Source organism: Sciurus carolinensis, chromosome 2, assembly GCF_902686445.1.
Source record: "Sciurus carolinensis chromosome 2, mSciCar1.2, whole genome shotgun sequence".
Lineage (NCBI taxonomy): Eukaryota > Metazoa > Chordata > Mammalia > Rodentia > Sciuridae > Sciurus > Sciurus carolinensis.
Genome location: NC_062214.1, coordinates 197,762,648 through 197,782,969, shown reverse-complemented (window position 1 = coordinate 197,782,969; position 20,322 = coordinate 197,762,648). Strand labels below are relative to the sequence as shown.

The 20,322-nt window shown below is 58.7% G+C and overlaps 2 protein-coding genes across 9 annotated transcripts in view; both read right to left on the bottom strand.

Moving 5' to 3' along the window:
• Positions 1-6,315: 6,315 nt before the first annotated feature.
• On the bottom strand, positions 6,316-19,760 carry Tnfaip2 (TNF alpha induced protein 2). Of its 5 annotated transcripts, XM_047539132.1 has the most exons (13): positions 17,248-18,733; positions 17,047-17,146; positions 15,723-16,080; positions 14,822-15,464; positions 12,840-12,954; positions 12,574-12,696; positions 12,298-12,398; positions 11,583-11,681; positions 11,043-11,163; positions 10,075-10,197; positions 9,703-9,858; positions 9,417-9,538; positions 6,316-8,125 (listed from the first exon to the last, which is right to left on the bottom strand). In XM_047539132.1, the coding sequence occupies exons 3-13, from the start codon at positions 16,063-16,065 to the stop codon at positions 7,984-7,986; spliced, it is 2,088 nt and encodes a 695-aa protein (XP_047395088.1). In that variant the 5' UTR covers positions 16,066-16,080; positions 17,047-17,146; positions 17,248-18,733; the 3' UTR covers positions 6,316-7,983. The 5 variants fall into 5 exon arrangements, with proteins under 5 accessions (XP_047395088.1, XP_047395086.1, XP_047395087.1 ...); XM_047539130.1 differs by lacking the exons at positions 17,047-17,146; positions 17,248-18,733 and adding an exon at positions 19,379-19,760; XM_047539131.1 differs by lacking the exons at positions 17,047-17,146; positions 17,248-18,733 and adding an exon at positions 18,795-19,000.
• Positions 19,516-20,322, bottom strand: part of Exoc3l4 (exocyst complex component 3 like 4) — a 28,167-nt gene continuing 27,360 nt past the window's right edge. Inside the window, exon 13 of one of the 4 annotated variants that reach the window (XR_007107020.1) lies at positions 19,516-19,631. The gene's annotated coding sequence lies outside the window, so the exon portion shown is untranslated. The remainder of the gene's footprint in view (positions 19,632-20,322) is intronic. The other 3 variants (XR_007107019.1, XR_007107017.1, XR_007107018.1) reach the window with 3 other exon arrangements.

The window sequence follows — 20,322 nt, the reverse complement described above, 5'->3', positions numbered from 1 at the left end:
AGCATACTTCAGCCAGAGCACACAACAATGGGTGCTATCCCCACCTGGCCATCTGGGGATTGTGATGTCACTGGGCAGGGAGGGATAGGGGAGAAGGCCTAAAACAAGATTGCTTCACTGGTGGATTTTGATTCTGAATGTCGTGAAAGTGGTCAAAGTCAAAATGGAGTTGTCGATCCTAACAAAATAAACGAAGCCGAGAGTTTATGCAGGAAGTGTTCTTACACACGACTGTCTGGTAGCAACTGTGGCAAGACTGCCAGGCCACACCCTTACACAGAGGCCACTGGAACCACGAGAACATCGCTGAAGATTATTAGTTCAACATTTAGTGGCCCTTCTTCCATTTTTGCCTTTAAAAACTCCCCCCTCCCCACTCCGTCGCTGAATATGCCGTGTCCTGTGGCAAAGTTCAGCTGCTCCCGTTGCAATGCTACTTCCCAATAAAGCTTGACTTCGCTTCGGTGTCAGCCTCCTTGTGTTCTGTTCAGTCGACAGGTTTTGGCAAGCCAGTCGGGAGATGTTTCTCAGGAGAGTCGGCTGCAACTGCTGGCGCAGCAGCAGGAGGACTGTGCCGGGAGGGAGGACTCGATGCAGCACGCGCCCTCCCGCGGCCAACAGCGACACTGAACAGGCCACTCCAGCCATGCGCAGGCAGGACAGTTGAGGACTCAGGGCCTCTGGAATACAGGCTCCAGTTGTTTCACCATGTGAAGGTCTGCAAAGCTAGCTGAGGCCCTAGCTGAAGGTGGGGAGCATCTGGAGGAGTAATCAAAGAGGGAGGCTGGTGGGTAAAGAGGAAGGCATCATGGCTGTCTGGCTGTGGTGGCATGGCTTGACTTTCTTTGCCTGCTCTACATGTGCACTCTGAGCACAAGCCAACAATCCCCCCTCTCTCTCCTTGGCCTTGTCACTGTGTGTATTTATATTGCTGTGGCTACATATTTATAAGAGCATGCACACTGTGGCATTCATTGGAATCAATATTACAGTGCAGTCCTTGGGCAACGGAGCACTGCACGGATTGCGCTGTCTTGAGGAGGAATCCACTCAGCCAGCGATGGGTACAGCAGCCCTTGGACTGTGTCTCCTCCCTTTGGAAGAAGGGTGAACCTGGCTTCCCTTGTAGAAAGGACAGACGGTCACCCGTGGTGTGGATTTCTATGAAGGGTTCAATGTGTGCGGGAAGGTGCATGTGGAAGCTGATTGCCCATTATCCACCTGCAGCCTCTCAGCTCCAACCCAGCTTTCTTGGCCGGGCCTGGGTTTCCAACACCCCCTGTTGCCAGTTGGCTGCTCCAATTTTCGTCAGCAGAGGGCGCTAGAGGGACAAGGAAGGAGCAAGGGGATTTTCTGGATCACCTGGGTGATGGGCTTCTCACTGGCAGCTGGGCATCTTCCTCCAACAGCTTCCCTGGGACTTTCCTAGGTGGCTCTGCAGCAAGTTCTGCGGCACGGCGCCTGCCTGGGCAGGGCTTGCCTGGCATCCCAGAAGCCCACTTTCCAGCACGTCCTGCTGGCTGAGCACTTTGGTGTGCTTTGCCCCAGCTGCATCCTTTCCAAGGAGACTGGAGTCCTGGGTGCAGGGTGGGGATTGCTCTGGATTTGCTCCTTCCCAGGTGCTCCACCTCAGCCCTCAAGGTGGTGGCTATGCTTGATAGGTGCTGTCCCTGTGCCTTTAGAGACATCTTTATTCCTCGTAAGCCTGTCATCCCTTGCTGCTCCAATCACCGCTCTGGTCAATAACTCCTTATGTTAAACACCCCCTGCATTGCCACCTCTTGACTGGCACCTGGCTGCCATAAAGACAGAGAAAGTCACTCAACTACAAGCTCGGACCACTTGTAATGACAAAAGAGGGAGCCCACAGCAGGCAGAGCCAAGGGCACAGAGGAGAGACAGGCCCCCAGAGCCGTTGAAGCAGCAGGTGGCTAGAGTGCACTCTGGGAGCAGAACCAGCCCCCGCTGGAGAGGGGAGAGGTCAGCACACAAGCTGTTGGCCTCCAGGAGGCCCCTTTCCTTCCCTGTCGGATGGCATTTCTGTCCCTGTCCCAACTGCATGTCACGTGTGTCCAGGCACCCATCTTGCCCATTTAGTTCACAGGTTCCCGGAGCAAGGGAACTGCACTGAGCAGCCTCACAATGCGCTGGCCTGCTGGACTCACAGGACCATTGACTGCAGCTGTGACACACAGTGGATGCTTTGGGGAGCTCAGGAAGGAGGGAATAGAGGGGTGCATATTATTGCAGTCAGGGGCAGATGATACTGGGGATTGAACCCAGGGACCTCTACCACGGAGCTACATCCCCAGCCTTTTTTATTTTCATTGTAAGACAAGGACTCTCTAAGCTGCTTAGGCCCTCACTAAAATGGTGGGGCTGGCCTTGAACTTGGGACCCTCCTGCTTTAACCCCCTGAGTCACTGTGATCATAGGCATGTGCCGCTGCATCCAGTTCTTTCTCCAACTCCTAAACCTAGACCTGGCCTTACGACTGACTTTGGCCATGGAACATCAGCAGATGTGACCCAAGTGAGAATCAGAAAAGCACTTGCACTGTGGGCTTGCCCTCTCTTGTGGGCCGCCCGTGAGACTTTCTGCTGTCATGTGTGCCAGCTCGGGCTAGCCTCACAAAGGCGAGACACCCTAGCTGTTCCAGGCTCCTCCCTTGGGATCGCCCCAGAGACACCAGTCCCAGGGGCAGCTGGCTCAGGCAGGCTTGGGTCCAGCCTACAGGGCTAGCCCAAATCATCAGGCCACACTCCCTCCACCCCACAGAGGTGGTAGTGTCCCACTAGTGGAGGTCCCGGCTGACAAGGCCCCTGCATCCTTTTCATACCAGACTGTTCCAGGACCTTAGGTGCCTCTGCAGTGATAACTACTGTCCACACGCAGTCCAGCCACCTGAGTCACCCAGTCCTTACTGCAGGCTCAGCGTCCGCACCACTTACCTGAAAGCTCAGGGAATTGGGTTCCTCCCAGGTTCCTCCCAGGTTCCTCCCCTCCTGGGGTCACTACCCACAGGTTCCAAGTTGAGCTCCAGCACGGCCACTAGCAAGCCTGATCCAGCACTGAGTCTGAGGACACCGACCTCCATAGGGCCAGGGAAGGAGCAGCAGACCAGGCAGAGGCCTTCTGACTCAGTGTCCACGCACACTGTGGCGTGCACCCCTAACTGTCTCCCCTTTCCCTCCTCTGCTGCCATCTGCTTTCCTCTGGTGTCTCCTGACCTCTCAGAGGCCATCAGCCCTGCCTACTCTCTCCCCTGTCCACCAGCAGCCACAAGCTGCTCCCCGGGCCTCCGTGCTCGGTTCCTTAGCCCTACTCCGGGGTCACCCTCAATTGCCCAGGCACCCTCTGTAACCATGCCTCCTGTCCCTGCCCTCACTCACTCTTTCCTGTGACTGTACCCAGCAGTCCTCTGCCACCTGAGTCCTGTCCTCCCACCCAGAGCTCTTTCACAGCCCCTCACCCCTCCTCCCTCCTTGCCGGCTCGTACCCCACAGTCCATCGCAAGACACCCCACTCTGCTCGTCCTCTGTGGCCATCACAAAAACCAGGTCCTTGGTTAAACCAGCTCTGTGCTCCCTGCCTGCACCTGAGCACTGAGCTGGGCTGTAGAAATCCCAGGCCGCTGCCCTGCCCACTGCAGACGCGCTCAGCCGGGCTGGATGGTTCTGCACTCGGGATGCCCCAGCCGCCTCTCCTCCCCTCTCCCTGAATCTCCTGCTTGCTCTGCCTCGGTTAAGTGCTCAGTTATAGAATGTTGGTATAGCCGACACAGTGGTGCTCACCTGTAATCCAGCAGCTCGAGATGTGTGTGTGTGTGTGTGTAGAGAGAGGAGAGAGAGAGAGAGAGAGAGAGAGAGAGAGATCTATTAATCTATTTATTTTTGTACCAGGGATTGAACTCAAGGGCACTTAACTACTGAGCCACATCCCCAGCCCTCTTTTGTATTTCATTTAGGACAGGGTCTTACTGAGTTGCTGAGGGCCTAAGTTACTGAGGCTGCCTTTGAACTTTTCATCCTCCTGCCTCAGCTTCCAGAGCCACTGGGATTACAAGCATGTGCCACCACACTCTGCCTTCCTGATATCTTCCTCCAAATTGCTTTAACTAATATTTAGGGATTTTCCTGTATTTTGCCACTGCAATTGAAGTGACTGGCCTGGTGCCTGTGTCATTTTGCACGGATGTTGAAGTATGGATGAGCTGACTTCTAGAAGTGAACAGCCAGTTCCCAGGTATGTGCATTTGCCTGCTTATTTCTTCTTCAGGGTGTGCAAAACTGTTCTCCAAAGCAGCACCGGAGCACTGGAGACCAGCAGCCTCACACTCAGGCTGTCACTTGATCTTGCTCAGAGAGCCACCTCCCTCTCTGCAGACCTATCAGCGCGGCTCAGCCAGCTTCCTCCCAGGGCCTTCCCTCTCCCAGGCCTTCCTCCTCTAGGAACGTGCACGGCTGGCCCCAGGCAGACAAGGCTCTCTGGGCAGCTTGACGAGTTGCTCTGCTGCGGAGCCCACCCCCTCACTCCACTGTCACGGCCTCACCAATGCCACTGTCTCTCCCCTGCGAACCCAGCGCCCCTTATGAGGTCTCCAGGCCTCTCCTTAGATCCATTCTCCATGTAGCAGCCAGAGGGTCTTTTGAAGTCAAAACCCACATGGCACCACAGCCCTCTTCAAAACCCTGCAGTGCCTCCCTTCACAGCTGGAATGACCGCCCCCCAGCTCCATCCGAGTCGGTGCCTCCTCTGCAGGGTCTCCCTCCATGCCCTCCCACCCCCCACCTCTTCTTTCCCTAAAACCTGAACCCTTCCCCGTGCCTCTCTGGGTCTTTGCCAGGCTGCAGCCTCCCCTGCACTGCTCAGCCCAGGTCTGTGCTAGGGATCTCAAGTCCCAGGGTCACAGCTAGAGTTGTCCTCCTTAATCTCCCCTGGTCAGCCTACCCCATCACACCCCCTGCACTTGGGTTTCATCTGCTTATTTACTTGTTCCATGTTTCCTGCGGGCCTCCCAAAAACATTGGCCCAGGGTGGACCCTGACCAGCGGTTCCCACAGTGCCCACCTGCAGCACAGATGGGATAGAGGTCCCTCTCTGCTTTGTCCCAAGACGGAGTGTGGCCTCCTCTCCCTACTCCACCAAAGTCTGTACAGCAGGTGCACAGGGCTGTGTTAAATCTCTGCCTCTGTCCCTGCATCAGATGACTCACCCCCCAATTCTGGGGCAAAACCTGACCTCTGCAGGGATTTTTCTAGGTCAGGAAAATCGGTACTGGGTACGACACCCAGGGCATCCCGCATGCTTGGAATTGCTCTACCGCTGAGCCATGCCCCTGGTCCTTTAAAATTTTAAGATGGCCTCTCCCTAAGTTGTTGAGGCTGTCCTCAAATTGTAATCCTCCTGCCTCAACCACTTGGGTCGCTCAGGTTGCAAACGTGCACATAGAACCCAATCGGTGACTGGGCTGGTGCCCAGGGCTGGACCTGTCCCCATCCCCTGGGGACCACCCAGGTGCTGCCCTCCTCCTCCTGGGGAGAGTGGGAGTGATTTGAATGGGTCAACCTCGTCTGCCTCCGAGCTCGGCTGATGTCCACCCGCTTCATTTAAAATGGACCTGTCCTCAACCCCTGCTCCTCTCCCACACTCATCGGGGTCCATGTAAGTGAGGGGCACACTGTCCCCCCATCTTCCCAGGGTTCCACAAAGGAGCCAGTAGGAAACAGGCACGGGTTCAAGGCCAGTGCCCAAGGGGATCAAAACCGCTCTGGACCTGCAGCCGCCACCACTATGGGGCCTCCAGTCGCCTCCTGCATGGGGGCTCCACCAGCCCCATCAGCCCACACCCGGCTCCCTCTGACCTGCCCATGGGACCCCATGGCTCCCTGGGGCCCCTCCCAGGGATAGCCACCTCTTCCCTCCTCAGGAACTCTGCTCTGCTTCAAATCCCTGGCCAGAACTCGGGTGCAGCCGCCACGCACACTGGCTCCTCTGCTCCCAGCTGTGGTTTCCCAGTCAGTTCCAACACTGTGCCGAGTTCCCGCGGGCCCAAGCGTGGAGCTGAAATGAGGGCCACAGCCATCCTCCCACCAGCCCTCGTCCTCAGTGAAGGGCTGTGAGGGAGATCCCAAAGCGTCATGACCCAGACTGGCAAAGGAGGACCCGGGCACAGAGGGCAAGGAACAGGGGCGGGTGGGCATTCTCTAGCCTGGACCACAGGAGCTGGGGAGGCCGAGAAAGTGGCTAAGGATGATCCCATCCCCACCCCAACTTTGCAGCTCCCCAAATAAGCCACACCACGGTCACTTTTGAAATGAGTTTAATACCAAGCTATAAAAACATCCTGTCCTGAGTATACACATACAAAAGAAGTACTATCAAAAATAATATTATTAATAATAATAATAATAACAATAATATCAACAAAACTGACGCCTACAAATATACATGGATTTTTGTGCATGAGTCACATCCGCCAGCTCCTGGCCAGTTTTGTAAGGCAGTACCTGGGAAGAGGGGACAAACCCAGAGAGCTGGCTGCGCACCCCAGCTCAGCACCCTCCAAGGCACAATTGAGGCTGGGTCAGGGTGGGGTCTAAACGCCCCTCTTGTGCTGAGCGGGAACTTTCAGGCATAGGGCAGGGCAGGGCCTTTGGGGTGGTGGAGACCTAGCAGGTAGACTGGACTCATGCTTCCCTGGGGTAGAAGAGGCGCCCTGTGGGGCAGGGGAGAGGTGGCTGCTGTGGTGGGCAGCATAACCCCAAAGGCATTCATGTCCTAATGCCCAGAGCTGTGGCTGGAGGCCACATGGCAGATGGAAACAAAAATTGCACATGGAGGTGAGGTTGCTGTGCAGCTGGCGGTAAGTAGGGAGATGACCTCGGATTCTCTAGCTGGGCTCCATGGAGTCACTAGTGTCCTTTAAAGGTGGGAGAGGTGGGCAGAAGAGGTCACAGTGGCGTGATGTGAAAAGGACACAACCAGCCACCGCTGACTCGCCACAGGCAAGGAATGTGGGTGGCCTCTAAAAGCAGAGAAAGGGCCAGGGAACGACTCTCCCCAGAGCCCCCAGAATGAATGTGACCTTGCCGGCACCTTGTTTTCTGCTGTCAGACTTCCGACTCCCAGAACTTAAGACAGGCTTTGGTTCTACTCTGCCAGTTCAGGACTTTGTTACAGCAGCACAGGGAAGCGGCAGAGCTGGCCCTGCTAGGGTGGCAGGGCTCACGGAGGCAGCTCTGGGCCTGGCTCTGCCCAGGGCAGGGAGGACCCCAGAAGCCAGGAGGTCCTGGGCCCTGCTGCAGTGGACACCGGGCCTCCTGAGACCCTCTCAGGAGAACCCTTGGGGAGTGCTGAGGAGAGTGTGGCCTGCGTTCAAGGTCAGGGTGATCTGGAAGTGGGCTCTTCTGCTACCTCTGCCCCAGTTCACCAGGGAGCCCCTGCAGCCCCGTCAGGAGCCCCACATGAGAGTCTATCTTCAATTCTAGACTTGCTAAGCCCAGCTCAGGGCAGCCCTGGGCTGAAGAAAGCAGGTCAAGTAAGGCTCTGTCCCTGGCCTAGGGAAGCAGAAGGGAATTCAGGCCCACACACGTGGAGGACTGTTAGAAGACAGACTGAAGGAGGCCCCCAGCAGGGGATGCCCCAGGATTCCTGGCCCCTAGCCACACCATCACGGGCCTCCCTTGGCACACACACAACCAACCACCATTTACACAGGGTTTCTTAGGTGCTGCCCGTCCGCTCCCACAGCGGGTGCTCCTGGCCCACTGGACACATGAACAAAGCAGGGTCTGTCTAATCCCAGCTGCTCAGGTCCCGTTCAAAGCCAGGACCAGGCAGATGTAGCAGCAGCACGTGAGAGGCCCAGGAGGGTCACAGAGCCAGTGGTGATCTAACAGCCCCCAGTGGGGCAGCTGTCACCAAGTGGGGCTGTGCCTGGTGCTCCCTGGGCGGTCACAAGCAGGTCAGATGCAGGAAAAGCTAACCAACCTTTATATGTGAAAATAGGGACCTAGAGGGATTCTGCACCCCCGTGTTGATGTCCAGGATGTTCCGGATGCTCCTGACTTCACTGTTTGATAGGTTCCCCTTGATGGCCAGAATGGCATTCAGGTGTCCTTTGCTGGCAAGGAGAACATCCTGTCAGCCTAACCTGTCCTTGACACCCCTGTTGACACCCTCCTGGCCCAGCAGACTCCAGGCCCTGCTACAGGGCCCTGCAGCCAACCCTCTGTCCAGCAGGGTCCTCACCGTCCCTCCCCTACTGCCCTCCAGCCAGGCCTCTACACTGGCTCTTCTGCACCCTCTGGAGGTGACCAGCACCTTCCTGCCCTCTAGGTCTCAGCTGAACTCTCACCTCTTCCAAGTTTCCCCATCTCTGAAGTCAGCAACCCCTGTTGCTCATGATCTTGGTCAAAGTTGACAGCTTGCAACTGTCATATTTCTCTGCCTAATTATTTCATGACCGCTGGCCCTCAAAAGTGCGTGAGCCACTTTCTGTAGGACTGAGGCAGCTGTCTTGTACTTCACTGCATCCCAGCGCCTAGAAGAGGGTCTGGCACCTAGCTGACCACTAAGAATTGTCGTGGGGATGAGCAAAAGGATGGATAGGTGGGTGGGCAGGTGGGCGGGTGAATAAAGGAGTGGATGGGCTGGTGGAAGGGTGGATGGACGGACGGATGGATGGATGGATGGATGGATGGGTAGATGAATGGGTGGGTGGGTGGTTAGAGGGCTAGATGGACAGGTAGATAGGTGGACAGGCTGGCTGATGAGGAGATGGTGGATGGGCTCTTGAATGGGTAGACAGATGAATGGATGAGTACAGTGAAGCAACCTGGGCTAGACTGGGTTAAGCTAGGTTGATCCCAGGAAAGACCTGTTCAAACTTTCCCTACCATGTCAGAGGACCCAGCCCAGAAAGGAATAATGTCCAAGGCTCACCAGACCCTCAGGAAGCCAGGGACCAAACCTCCATCCCGACAAGAGCCCCAGGGCCCAGGCCTAGGTCCAAGCCCCCGAGGACTTGTTGGCCTCGTGGCAGAGCCTGGTGTCTGATCTGCTTCCCCTCTGAGGGGCAGCCTCACGTAGAGCTAAGGGCATGGGCAGTGGAGCTGCCATCTGGCTTTGTCATCTTAGCTCTACCACTAACCAGCCAGCCCTGTCACCTGGACACATTCCTTCCGCTCTCCGGGCCTCAGCTGTATAATGGAGATAAACAGTGTCACCCTGTACGGCCACTGTGGGACCAAACACAAGAGTCCCCGGTCTAGTGCCCAGCACAGGTTGGACACCACATGCGTCTCAGTGGACTAACAGCAATTGTGCCACACAGGTCCTGGAGAGACAGACTCCACAGTGGACCTGACAAGGCCACACTCACTGCTTAGATCCTGAGGGTCCCTCGTTCTCACCTGAAGTCAGGGTACCAGGTAGCATATGTGGCCACCTCAATCTTGATGGCACTGGGGTCTTGCAGGCGAATGATCTCAGCGAGCGTGGGGAGGGCAGGATCCAGCCAGGTTGCAGCAGAGCCCTGCGGGCACAGGCCTAATTGAGTCCCCCTGTCCTCACAGGCACTTGGTACCCAGAGTGCAGGGCCATAACTATCAGGTTCAGAGAAGCCCCCAGGGGCTGTCCTAGACCCGGGAGCTGGGGCCCATCTTAGGGGGGCCTGGGACAGAGGGGGCAGGGGCTCACGTTCTGAGTGCAGAAGTTGTGAATGACATTGGCATTGGCCAGGATGTGCCTCGCCAGTTGTTGCTGCTGCTCAGCAGTCTTGAGGACCAGGCGCCGCTTGCTGAGGCGGATGATGTACTCTTTCACCAGGTACAGGTGTACAGACTCCATGAGCTCCTGGGCAGGTAAGAAGCCAGGGTGGTGTGAGTCAACCACTGACAGGGAGCTCACTACCTCCCTTAAAGCTTCGAAGCCAGGAATCCAGAGCAAAGGAGTGCACACGCGTGCCCGTGTTCCCATGTACACATGTGAGCATGTGTGGATGTCCACGCACGTGTGACATGGGTGTTCAGGTTGCACCCAGCCCCAGCCACCAGCCCAGAGCCTCCTCACCTCCCGGAAACAGTCCTGCAGTTCTGAGAACTCAGGCAGCCTTCCCACTATGGTGTCAATGATTTCCTCCAGGGTCTCCACGGGCGCCGCCCAGCGGGTCTGTGTGAACCTCTTGAACAGCGGCTGAGGAGGAGAGAGGCAGGATGTCTGGCCGCGCCCTGTAGAGGAAGGGCGCCAGGCACAGACACCCTCACACTGATGGGCGGGAGGGCGAGGGGACTGGAGGACTTCCAGGGAGCCCGTGCAGAGCTCAGGTCCCAGACAGGAAGTGGAGGCAGGGTCTGCGTACACTCCTCCAAGGTCATCCAGCTGTAGCTCAGGAGCCAGGACAGCCTGTCTGCCGGCCCTGAGGCTTTTCTACCGCCTCCCTGTTATATAAATAAATTCCTGCATAAACAATACCTTGTGCTTGGCTGGGCCTGTGAGACCTGTGCCAAGTCACCCAGGGTCACCACTCGGGCTTTCGCCACCCACAACCGCCCCAGCCTCCAGTCCTGGACTCTGGGCAGGGAACCCCTCCTCTGTCTTTCAAGGGACCCCCCTGCCTTCCCCCTCACAGACTTCTTGGACCCCAGGAGATGGGATCTCAGCTGCCAAAGACCCTGAGCACCAGGAGCCAGGAGTCAGGTGTGGGGGTTGGGGGGAGGAACCTAGGGGAGAGTAAGGGAAAGTGTCCAAACTTGGGGACAGTGGGGGCCAGGTAGGGAAGGATACTGAGACTTCTCCCGCACCCCCTAGCCCTAGGGTCCCCTCTCACTATAAGCACGAGGACCAGGTGGTGGGTGAAGCCAAAAGTCCTCTGGGGCCCCACCACCTGGGTACCCCCGGCCCGTACTCGTTCCTCCTAGAGACCTGGAGCAGGAGCCGCACCTGGGTGTTTCTGCCATTCCTCCTGGGCCCCTCCCAAGCCCACCCTCCCTCCTGACACTGGGCTCAGGATGATCCACAACAAAAAAGACTCCCACTACCTTCAAGTCCACAAACAGGTTCTGGAGCAGGGTGTCAAAGCCGTGAACCTTGAGCTCACTCAGGGGGTCCAGCAGGTGGCTTCGGGGATCCTGTATCTGCCACTTCTGCTCCATGGATGTCCTGGATGGTGGCGACAGGAAGCCACACTAGACTACCCAGTCTACAGCCCCACACCCAGTAAGCCTAGATGAATCTTTCCAAACCTCTTCACTTTCAAACCCTCAAGGGCTCCCCATTTCCTGTGGGGTCAAGTCCAAGTCCTCTCATCCGCGTGCCCTTATCCCAGCACACTCCTGCAGCATGCTCTTCCACCAGAGGGCAAGTTACTCAGACTCTCCTCTCAGTCTGCCATTTGCTTAGCAGGCACAATCACTGTGCCCCTTCATAAACATGTGAATGACGCCAAACATGGCTGCCCTAGGCCCCCGTTGCCAAGGCCTCGCTAACTTTAATTCCATACATTTGCTTAAGCAATTCCTCCTCCTTCCGAATCCCAGTTACCCTGCTTCTCCCCCACGCAAACTTCCCAGCATCCTCACCGAAAGGATAGGCAGTTGTTGATATTGGCAATGATGTTGGCCCTGTAATTTCTCAGCTGTTTTCCTCTTTCCAGAAATTCATCAAAGGTGCGCTGGTAGCTGTCAGGATAGAGGGGCACCTTCAGGACCAGCATAAACACCACGACCACAGCCAATCTCCCTGGTTCACACACCTTTCTGTGTGATTATCTCTCTATGACCCAGGGAGCAGCCTGTCACTGGCTGTACAAGCTAAGACCAGAGGATTGAGCCCCCTCAGAGCTTCCAGAGGGTTGCCCTGGGGCTATACTGTCCCCACCATTCACCAGGCCCCCTCTACAGCTGGATGACCAGAAGGTGCTGGGGTTGGCTAAAGGAGTCCTCAGAGGTGGGGAGCACCCAAGTTAATTCTGGGAGTGGAAGAGGTGGCAGGGGCCGAGGCCCCTCACGAGCATGCCCTTGGAAGCTAGAGACTGCCCTGCCTCGAGTTCACTGAAGGGGGCCAGGGGTAGGAAGCACCATACTAACTTCTGTAGAGGTCACACCACCTGTGGCCCAGTGCCCAGGGGACAGAACAGGAGTCAGAGGACTCCTAGCTCTGAATGACAGGCATGGGGAGTAGGGCTGATCTTGCTTGGATTCCCACCTGAGTGAGCACAGGGAGGGACATGATTCTGCGAGAGGTAGCTGCACAGTCATCCCACCGCCACCCCTGTGTCAGTTGGGGCACACCCACCTCCTCAGGAACATGGCCAGCTCCACCAGTAGCACCTGCTTCATCTGTGTGCCCAGGTCAGGAGTGATGTTTTCGGCCTTGGCCTGGCCCTGGGAGACAATCTGTGGGGTGACAGTAGGTAAGCAGAGCAGTAGGTGGCCCTGGGGGAGCATGCTGGAGCAAGGCAGGTACTCAGACATGGGCCTGTGCCCGCACTAGGAACAAGTGGGCATGGCTCTACTGGCACAGGCACAGGCTGGCTGGGTGTGTGTGAACCCAAAGGGCAGACCATGGTACCTGGATGATGTCGATGGCCAGCTCACTGTGGCAGTGGCCATCCAGCCTATGGGGAGCCACATCCTGGGCCCAGTGCTGTGACTCCATCTCCAGGGCTCGGGCCATCAGCTCCTTCACATTAGCCTGGGGGGAGGAGGGGTAGGTCATGGTAGTGCTGACCTCGCTCACCTGGAAGTAGCTGTCAAGCTCGTTGCCCGTGTCATTTGTCTCTGAGCCTCCCTTTGCTTTTTGTGCCCCCACCCCCCGCCCCGGCTCAAAGGACTTACCGCCTCGGTGGACAGGAATGTGGCCTCCAGCAGGTGAATCTGCTTCAGGGGTAGGAGGCTCCCAAGACTGACATCCTGCAGCTCCTTTGCCAGCTTGGGGCTCTTGAGGATGTCACTGTGGGCAGAGTAAGCCTGGCATGAGGAGAACTGCGCCCACCCAGCAGTACCCGCCCCTCGGTACTCCCCAGGCCTGGCTCAGAACCCTGGAGTCACCTGCCTTCTCTCACCCTCTCCCCGTACCCAGCATTCCTGCTTGAAACAGTCCCCAGACTCTGTCAGCCTGAAACACTGCCCAGCCCCTGCCAGTTACCACCACCTCTCCTCCAGCTAATGGAACCTCTGTCTCCCTGTTTCCCCCCGCACCCCAGGGCTCCAGCAATGTCTTCCCCACAAGAGCCATTTTTCAGATCTCCTCTTCCCCTGCTCCAAGGCTTCCCCTCTTGCACAGATACAACCCAACCCCTGACTTCAGTGGCCCTGAGACATGCCCACCCCCTCACTGTGACCCAGCCCTGCGACCCCTGCCAGGCCAGCCCTGCTGCCCCCACAGAGGGGCTAATCCACATGGAGGGACTGCCTCAGAACTGCTCACGGAGTCCCCCTGGCTACCTCTCGGGCACCTCTCAGGATCCCTGAGCTCCTGGGGGATCTGTGGAGCCCTGGCACTTCCTAAGGATCCTGGAAGCTTAAGAATGACCCTCTCTGTGCCCCTTGCCCAGTCTGATGTACCTGTGTCCCTTGGTTCCCCACATGTCTGGTTACACAGGCCTCAACAACACCTCCCTGGACTCAATGCCCAGACTGGTCCCAGTTCCCTGTTTTGCCAACCCTCGTGGGTCCCAGGCTAGGAGAACTCAGGGTCACTGGGACAGGAAAGCCAACAGGCAGAGGTGTGAGTGCCCAGCATTTCCTGATGAGTCAGGACCAGGCAGCAGGAACTGGTTCAGGCAGGACTCTCTCTGGCAACCCTGCCCTGTGCCCACTTCCCTATGCCCTGCTGGCTCCTCACCTGCCACCCCATTGTACCTTTCCTCTGGCCTTCCTCAAGGAGGAGGTCCATCAATACTAACAGAGCCTACTGGCCACCCGGAGGTCCCCAAGATCCTCAGACACTGTTCACACAGTCTACACCCCCAGCCTTCCCTCGGGACAGGGCAGAGTAGGAGCTGAGTCCCCTCAGTAAGAACCCCTGGCATTTCCATGCTGCAATATGAGACTCTCCACAGAAGCTTGTGTGAATGACAGGCACACTCAGAAATCCAGGGTCTGGGCCATTCAGAGGATGCCTGAGGCCACACCCAGCTGGGTACCAGCTGCCCTCCTTGGCACAGCCAGCCTCCCACTAAAGAGCTGCAGCCCTTGGTGGCCAGGCTCACAGGGCAACCCTGCACAACAGGGTCTTCTCCACAGGGCACCTGGCCCCACCCCACCCCTGCTAGCTCTCCTGCCTGGGGTTGCCCCTACAGCAATCTTGATAAATGTAAGCTCAGGCTCCACTTAGCTCCCAGGGTGACGCTCCCTTTGCCAGGAACATCATCCTCCCTACTCCCTTCTTTACCACCTGTCCTGGTATCCTCTGCAGTCTGACTACATTTAGCTTGAGCTGCCTCAGAGCAGCTGGCTCCCTGGCTCCTCCAGGCCTGGCCTCCCCTGAGCCTGGCCACCCCTGCTACAACCCTTTCTAGTCTGCTTCACCCCTCTCCAGACTGGGACTTCATGAATGAATGACATACCCCTGCCATTCTCTGTGCCTCAGTTTCCCCAACTGAGAATGTGACTGGGGCCCAGGAATTTTAAGATTTCAAGTGCAAAGCAGACCCAGGCCCAGAATCCACCTGGTCACTGTGCCCAGTCCCCGGAGGCGCAGGCTCAGCCCCTTTGAGCCCAAGCCCACCATGGTTTCCAGCCCAGCGACTCTGCGGCTGGCCGCTCCCCACCCCTCCTGCGCAGGGACCCCCGCCCCTCTGACCGCGCCTGCTCACTTGGGGTAGAAGTTCTGCACCCAGAGCAGCAGCAAGTAGATGTCGCGCTCGCACAGCTCGAACTGCGCCATGGAGGCCAGATGGGCCGCGAAGTGCTGATGGTAGCTCTTTGCGTAGGTGGCCACCACACCGAACTCGGCGGGGAAGAGCGGCTTCAGCCGCTCCACCACGGCCTCCAGGTCCTCCTTCATGGTGCAGCCCATGTGCAGGAAGATGCTCTCGGTCTCCGAGCGGCCCTCGGCGCCCGCGGCCGGCCGCGTGCCCAGGCGCTCTGCGGCCACCTCCGCCACGCCGCTCCGCCACAGCTGCAGCCAGCGCCGCGGGCGCGTGGCCGCCAGGGCCGCGGCCCCGGACGCCGCCGCCGCCTGGCGGTCCTCGCGCTCTTGCTCCACCACCACGGCCAGCGCCTGGCGCAGCCGCTCTGGCGCCGCCTCCAGCGGCCGCCGCAGCACGCCCAGCACCTGGTCGCGCAGCAACACGTACAGCGCCTCCACCTTGCTCTGGCGCCGCACCAGCTCCTCCTCGCTCGCGCCGCCCGCCGCCGCCGCCGCCGCCGCCGCCGCCGCCAGCTCCCGCTCCAGCGCCAGCAGTGGCCCCGCGGCCTCCAGCCGCCCGCGCTCCAGGGCCGCCTTGAGCTCCTCCACTGCGGAGGGGACCCGCGTGAGGCAGGGCCCAGGGCTGCCAGCCGATCCGGGCAAGAGGAGGCTGAGTCCCCAGTGCCCCACACAGGACCCCTCCCCACCCGGGCCCCAAGACCCAGGACACTGGTGACAGAGGAAGGTGAACACCTCCCTGCCCGCTTTGTCCTGGGTGAGAGCTCCTTCGATCCATTAGCCCATCCCTGCCCAGGCCTAGACCAGCTCTAGGCAGGCCCCCAGCCCCAGCCATCATCCCAGCCTACCTGTGGGCATGGGGCCATCCAGCCCCGGGCTGGACTCAGGTTCCGCTGGGGTCTCCACCACACTGGGCTTCGCCCTCTTCTTCTTGCCTTTGGTGAAGATGCTGAACATGTTGGCCAGTCCTTTTGGTTTCTTCTTCTTTGCAGCCTCTTGCTTCTCCTGATCTGGAGCTACTACAGCCTCCAGAGGTGGTACCAGATCCTCAGAGGAGGCCTCTGACATGGAGGCCTCTGACTCACCCTCTGATGTGGAGGGCAACTTTTGTGGGCTTCCAGGAAAGTTGAGAGTCTCTGGCACAGACTGCTGGCCTGGAAGGCCTTGGAAGAAGGTCATCATCTTCAGCATCACCCTGGCTCAGTCCTGCAAGTCGGGGTTGGGGACGACGGGGCCAGCGGTCACAGTGGGCTTGAGCACATAGGCAATAGCACACAGCCCAGTGGCGGTACTGAGTGCCTCTGTTCTCACCTGTACAAGCAACAGAACCCTGAAACCTCCTGGCCCAGAAGAGCACCAACACCACCCACTCCCGAGTCACAAGTGCCTCCGCTTGCATGTCTCCTGATACCCAAGGCCCTCCCAGAATGGCCCCTAAGGCAGGATAGAGGCTGGGAACATCAAGCCTCCCAGATGAAGGGGCCTGTCCTGCATTTTACAGTCCACCCTCTTGGGAAAAAGGATGGCAGGAAGTGAGTACCTCCAAGAATCCCACAGAGCCCTGGGAGAGGGGGTAGGGCATGGCTGCTGTCCCTTTGGACAGGGCAAGAACAGAGGTCCAGAACAGCCAGCACCATGCCAGGGGTCAGAGAACACCCAGAAACCAGCCTGAACCCAGGCCTCCCCCTACCTAACCCCAATTCCTCATCCTTCTTGCCCAGTTCTTATGTGGCTGTGGAGTCACAGAAAGATACCATGAGCAGAAATACAGTTGCTCTTGCTGGGGCTGAAGGAGAGCAAATCCTAGTTCTGTACGTACACTGACTTCAGGGCTCAGATCTGCAGGAGACATAAGGCCTCTCAAACTTTGGAGGATGGAATGGGAACTCAGAGAACCTCCACGTGTCCACAGGAAAAAGGGACTCACCCAGGCACAGGTTTGCCTGAACTCATACAACAACTCTGCTTGGAACCCAGACTTCCTGGCTTCTGCCCCATCCTGCCTGCTCCCAAATGGGATGACATCATCATCACAAAATTTCCAGTTTCTGTGCCCTTCCTGGGTACCCATCCCATCTCTTCCTCTCTCATTCAGAAGTTGTGCTATTTAATCTTAAAATAGCCCTGTGGTCAAGCCTGTCATCTTGTTCTAGAGCCTGGCTTTTCTCCTACCTCTGCTTTCCCCACTGTCCTGCAAGCTGCATCCAGAGAGGCAGGACCCTCCGCATTGTTAGAGCAATGTCAGTTCCACCAGAGGGATCTTCGACTGACCCTGAGGGAGAGAGCCGAGGCTGGGCCTCCCTGGTGACTGTAACCCATACCACGGTGCCACCTGCCTGCCCTACCCTCAAGAATAAATACATTGAGCCATACCTCCCACTCATCAGGGCGACTTTGGCTGACCCTGCACCAGCTCTGCAAGGCAGATAGCATGATCCACACTTCTGAAGAAGCAGTCTTCTTCAGCATGGCAGGCATGGAAGTTTGGAGCAGTCCTCTTGCCTCAGCCCTTCCGCCTTCATCAGCCCTGCTACACTGTCCCATTTCCTGGGGGTCTTGTCCCACACTTTGGGGCTTGGCCAAAGCCACTTGGTTGACCAGGAAGCCTGGGTGCCCCCCTCCCAGCCCCTGCCATCCTCATCAGCTGCCCGTGGCAGAGTCCCTCAGTCCTGGACCTCAGTTGCCTCCCTGGAACCCTGTGGGCTGAGAGTTCCAGAACCAAGCAGAGCGTGCTCTGGGGAGACCCAAGCCAACCAAACTCCCAGGTTCAAAGCCACCAGGCACTTCTGTCCCTCTTAATCCATCCCATTTTCATGCCAAGCACCCAGAGGAGCTGATCTGATGGGCAGGGCTGCTTAGCTCCACCCTGGAAGCCTAGGCCCCCCTGGCCTCCTCCTGGGTGAGGGAGAGGTGACCTGTCCCATACCTCCCAGTTGTACACAGCTTCTCACAATTTGACTCTATGCAACCTCCAAGCTTGGCTCCTGCAGGTCCCCACAGAGCGTCCCTGCCTTCTCTGCCTTATGGCACAAAACACCCCATCCTCCAGGTCCAGCAGCAGCACCTGGATCCTAATTCTCAGAGGCAGCTGATACAGGAGAAAAAGGCCTGGCTGTGAGCTAGGTTGCACCTCACTGGTGGGGGACTGGAAACCCCTCTTCTCAGAGAACTGTCTCCCGATCTGTGCAATGGGGAAAAGGCCCCACCTCACAGGGCTGCTGAGTGGATGTGGCAAAACCAGAAGCCAAGTGCTGGTACTTGGTTTGGCCTGGGTGAGAGGGAGTTTCCTGTGCAGCGCACACCTGTGCAGCACAGGAGGGGAGGAGAAGCCCCTTTACTCCAGGCTTCTGGCTGGGCGAACCAAGGCAGGAAGGCACCTGTTTAGAGGCAGGTGGTGTTACCACAGCCTGTGGTGCAGCAGTGGCACGGGCCCATCCGCAATCCCAGGCACCACAACCCTTCTCGGCCCAGGGCTGAAGGCCACACAAAGCCTCCCCTGGTCTCTGGCTTGCCTGCTCCTGTCCTGGGGTGATAGACCGGCGGCACACCAAACCCCAGATGAAGATGCCCAGACACAGGCAGGGAAGGTCTTGACGTACAGTCCCGGAGGCCCGCGGGGACGCTGGCTTCCAATTGCAAATGGAAGATCTTCGCACCTTTGCCCCTGTCCTGACCCTCCTTCCAGGGACCGAGCTCTGCGTCACGCGCCCAACCCCAACCCCAAACCTAAACCTCTGTGCCCTGGTGCGCGGACGCTCAGCGAGAGCACAGGTCTCCGTTTCCCGGAGCGTTCCCACCCGGGTCCCCTCGGCCTCTCCAGGCCATTCCTTCGGGGAGTCCTGCCGCGGTCTCGGGGTCAGAGCGGACCGGAAGCCGCGCGGAGCGGTGAGGACAGACACCAGGCAACGGAGGTCACTTACTGTGTCGGAGCCGGGCCGCCGCTGTCCTGGCCCGGGCTCCGAGCAGCCTGAAATAGTCGCCGACTCCGCCCCGGCCCGCCCTCCGCGACCGCGGAAAACCCGCGGGCCGAGGCCAAGGCCCCGCGCGGCGAGGGCTGGTCCCAGCGCGGGCCGGCCGAGGGGAGCGAGGGCGGGGTCACTGCTCCAGCAGCCGGGACGGGCTGGCGACGCGGCGCGCGTGGCAGGGTAAGTGGGGCTCGCAGAACGGCTCCCCGCAGCCCCGCGACCCACCGGGCCATTGTCCGACGAAGGCCTCTGATTGGCCGCCTGGGAGGGGCCCGCGCCCAGGGCCGCGCCCCCCGCGTCCCAGCGGGCCGCAGCCCCATCTGCCCCGCGCCCCCTCCCACCGCAACGCCGGTCCCCGCCAGGTCGCCCCTCTGGGCACAGCCGTGGCGCGTGGAGGCGTGGGAGGGGGCTTCCTGGAGGAGGCGCGAAGGGGCAAGGGGCTGCTGTCCACAGGACCCCGTGCTGGGCCATCGCCTTGCCCTCTCATGATCACGCCTTGCTTGAAGTGGAGATGCGCCCAGAAAGGTGAAATGACTTACCCGAGGCTACACAGGCAGGACTACGTGAGACTGGCAGACCGACTTCACCTCCAGGCCTGCAGAACACCCACTGAAGCACTTTCCCTTTCTAGAGCTAGGCTGGGCCAGGACAGGCTCCTGAGACCAGGCAAGATCATGAGCACAAAGCCCAGACCCCAGGCTCAGCTCTCCCCGCTCATCGTGGCCTTGGGCAGGTCAAACCCTTTTCTGGGACTCAGTTTCCCCGTCTGCACGCTGGTTCTCAGGGTGTGTCCTGGTGGAAGGGAGGAGAGAATGGGTGGTGGGCTCGGGCGTAAAGGTGAGCCCTGGGCACCTCCCTCCTCCCCTTCCTATTTCACATCCCGGGGAGTCCTGCTCTCTGGGAAGGATTCTGTCATTCAGGAATTTCCTGCTGGGCACCAGCTTCCCTTTTGCTTCTAGTTGGAGCCTGGGCTCCTCCCCACCTTTTGTTTGGTTCCTCCTCCAACCCCCCCCCCCCCCCCCCCCCCCCGCAGCCTGGCACTGATCTTTGGAGGCCAGGAGGGGTAGTTGACTGGGGGAAGCTGGGTTTGGGGGGTGTCCCTTGGGGCTGAGAACTTCCTCTTCCTCCTCAGGAGTGATGGCCAAGTGCCAGGTTTGGGCTTGAACTGTCATCCATCCTATCCCTAGGGAGTCCCAGGGGTGGGTGCCAGAGCCTGCCAGGAGGAAGCTTTAAAACAGGGAGATCCCACCTCCTCTCCCAGAGTCCCCAGGGGTGGCCTATTCTTCAGAGGAGCCTGCAGAGCCACAGTACTCAGGTGGGGGGGTCATTCCATCCACTCCGTAGTACACAGATGGGGAGACTAAGGCCAACCAGAGAGGGAACAAAGAGGATGAGAACCAAGGGTCCCTGGCCCACTGCCTCTCACAGTCTGTGGCTCATTGTGCAATCCCCACATGACTCACCCCGGCCGCTACTCCACCCA

Coding starts and splice junctions, on each gene's coding strand:
- Tnfaip2 (XM_047539130.1), bottom strand. CDS start 16,065: ATGCTGAAGATGATGACCTTCTTCCAAGGCCTTCCAGGCCAGCAGTCT. Junction 10,198..11,042: donor ACCTGTTTGTGGACTTGAAG/GTAGTGGGAGTC, acceptor TCTCCTCCTCAG/CCGCTGTTCAAGAGGTTCAC. Junction 8,126..9,416: donor ACCTGGTACCCTGACTTCAG/GTGAGAACGAGG, acceptor TCTCCTTGCCAG/CAAAGGACACCTGAATGCCA.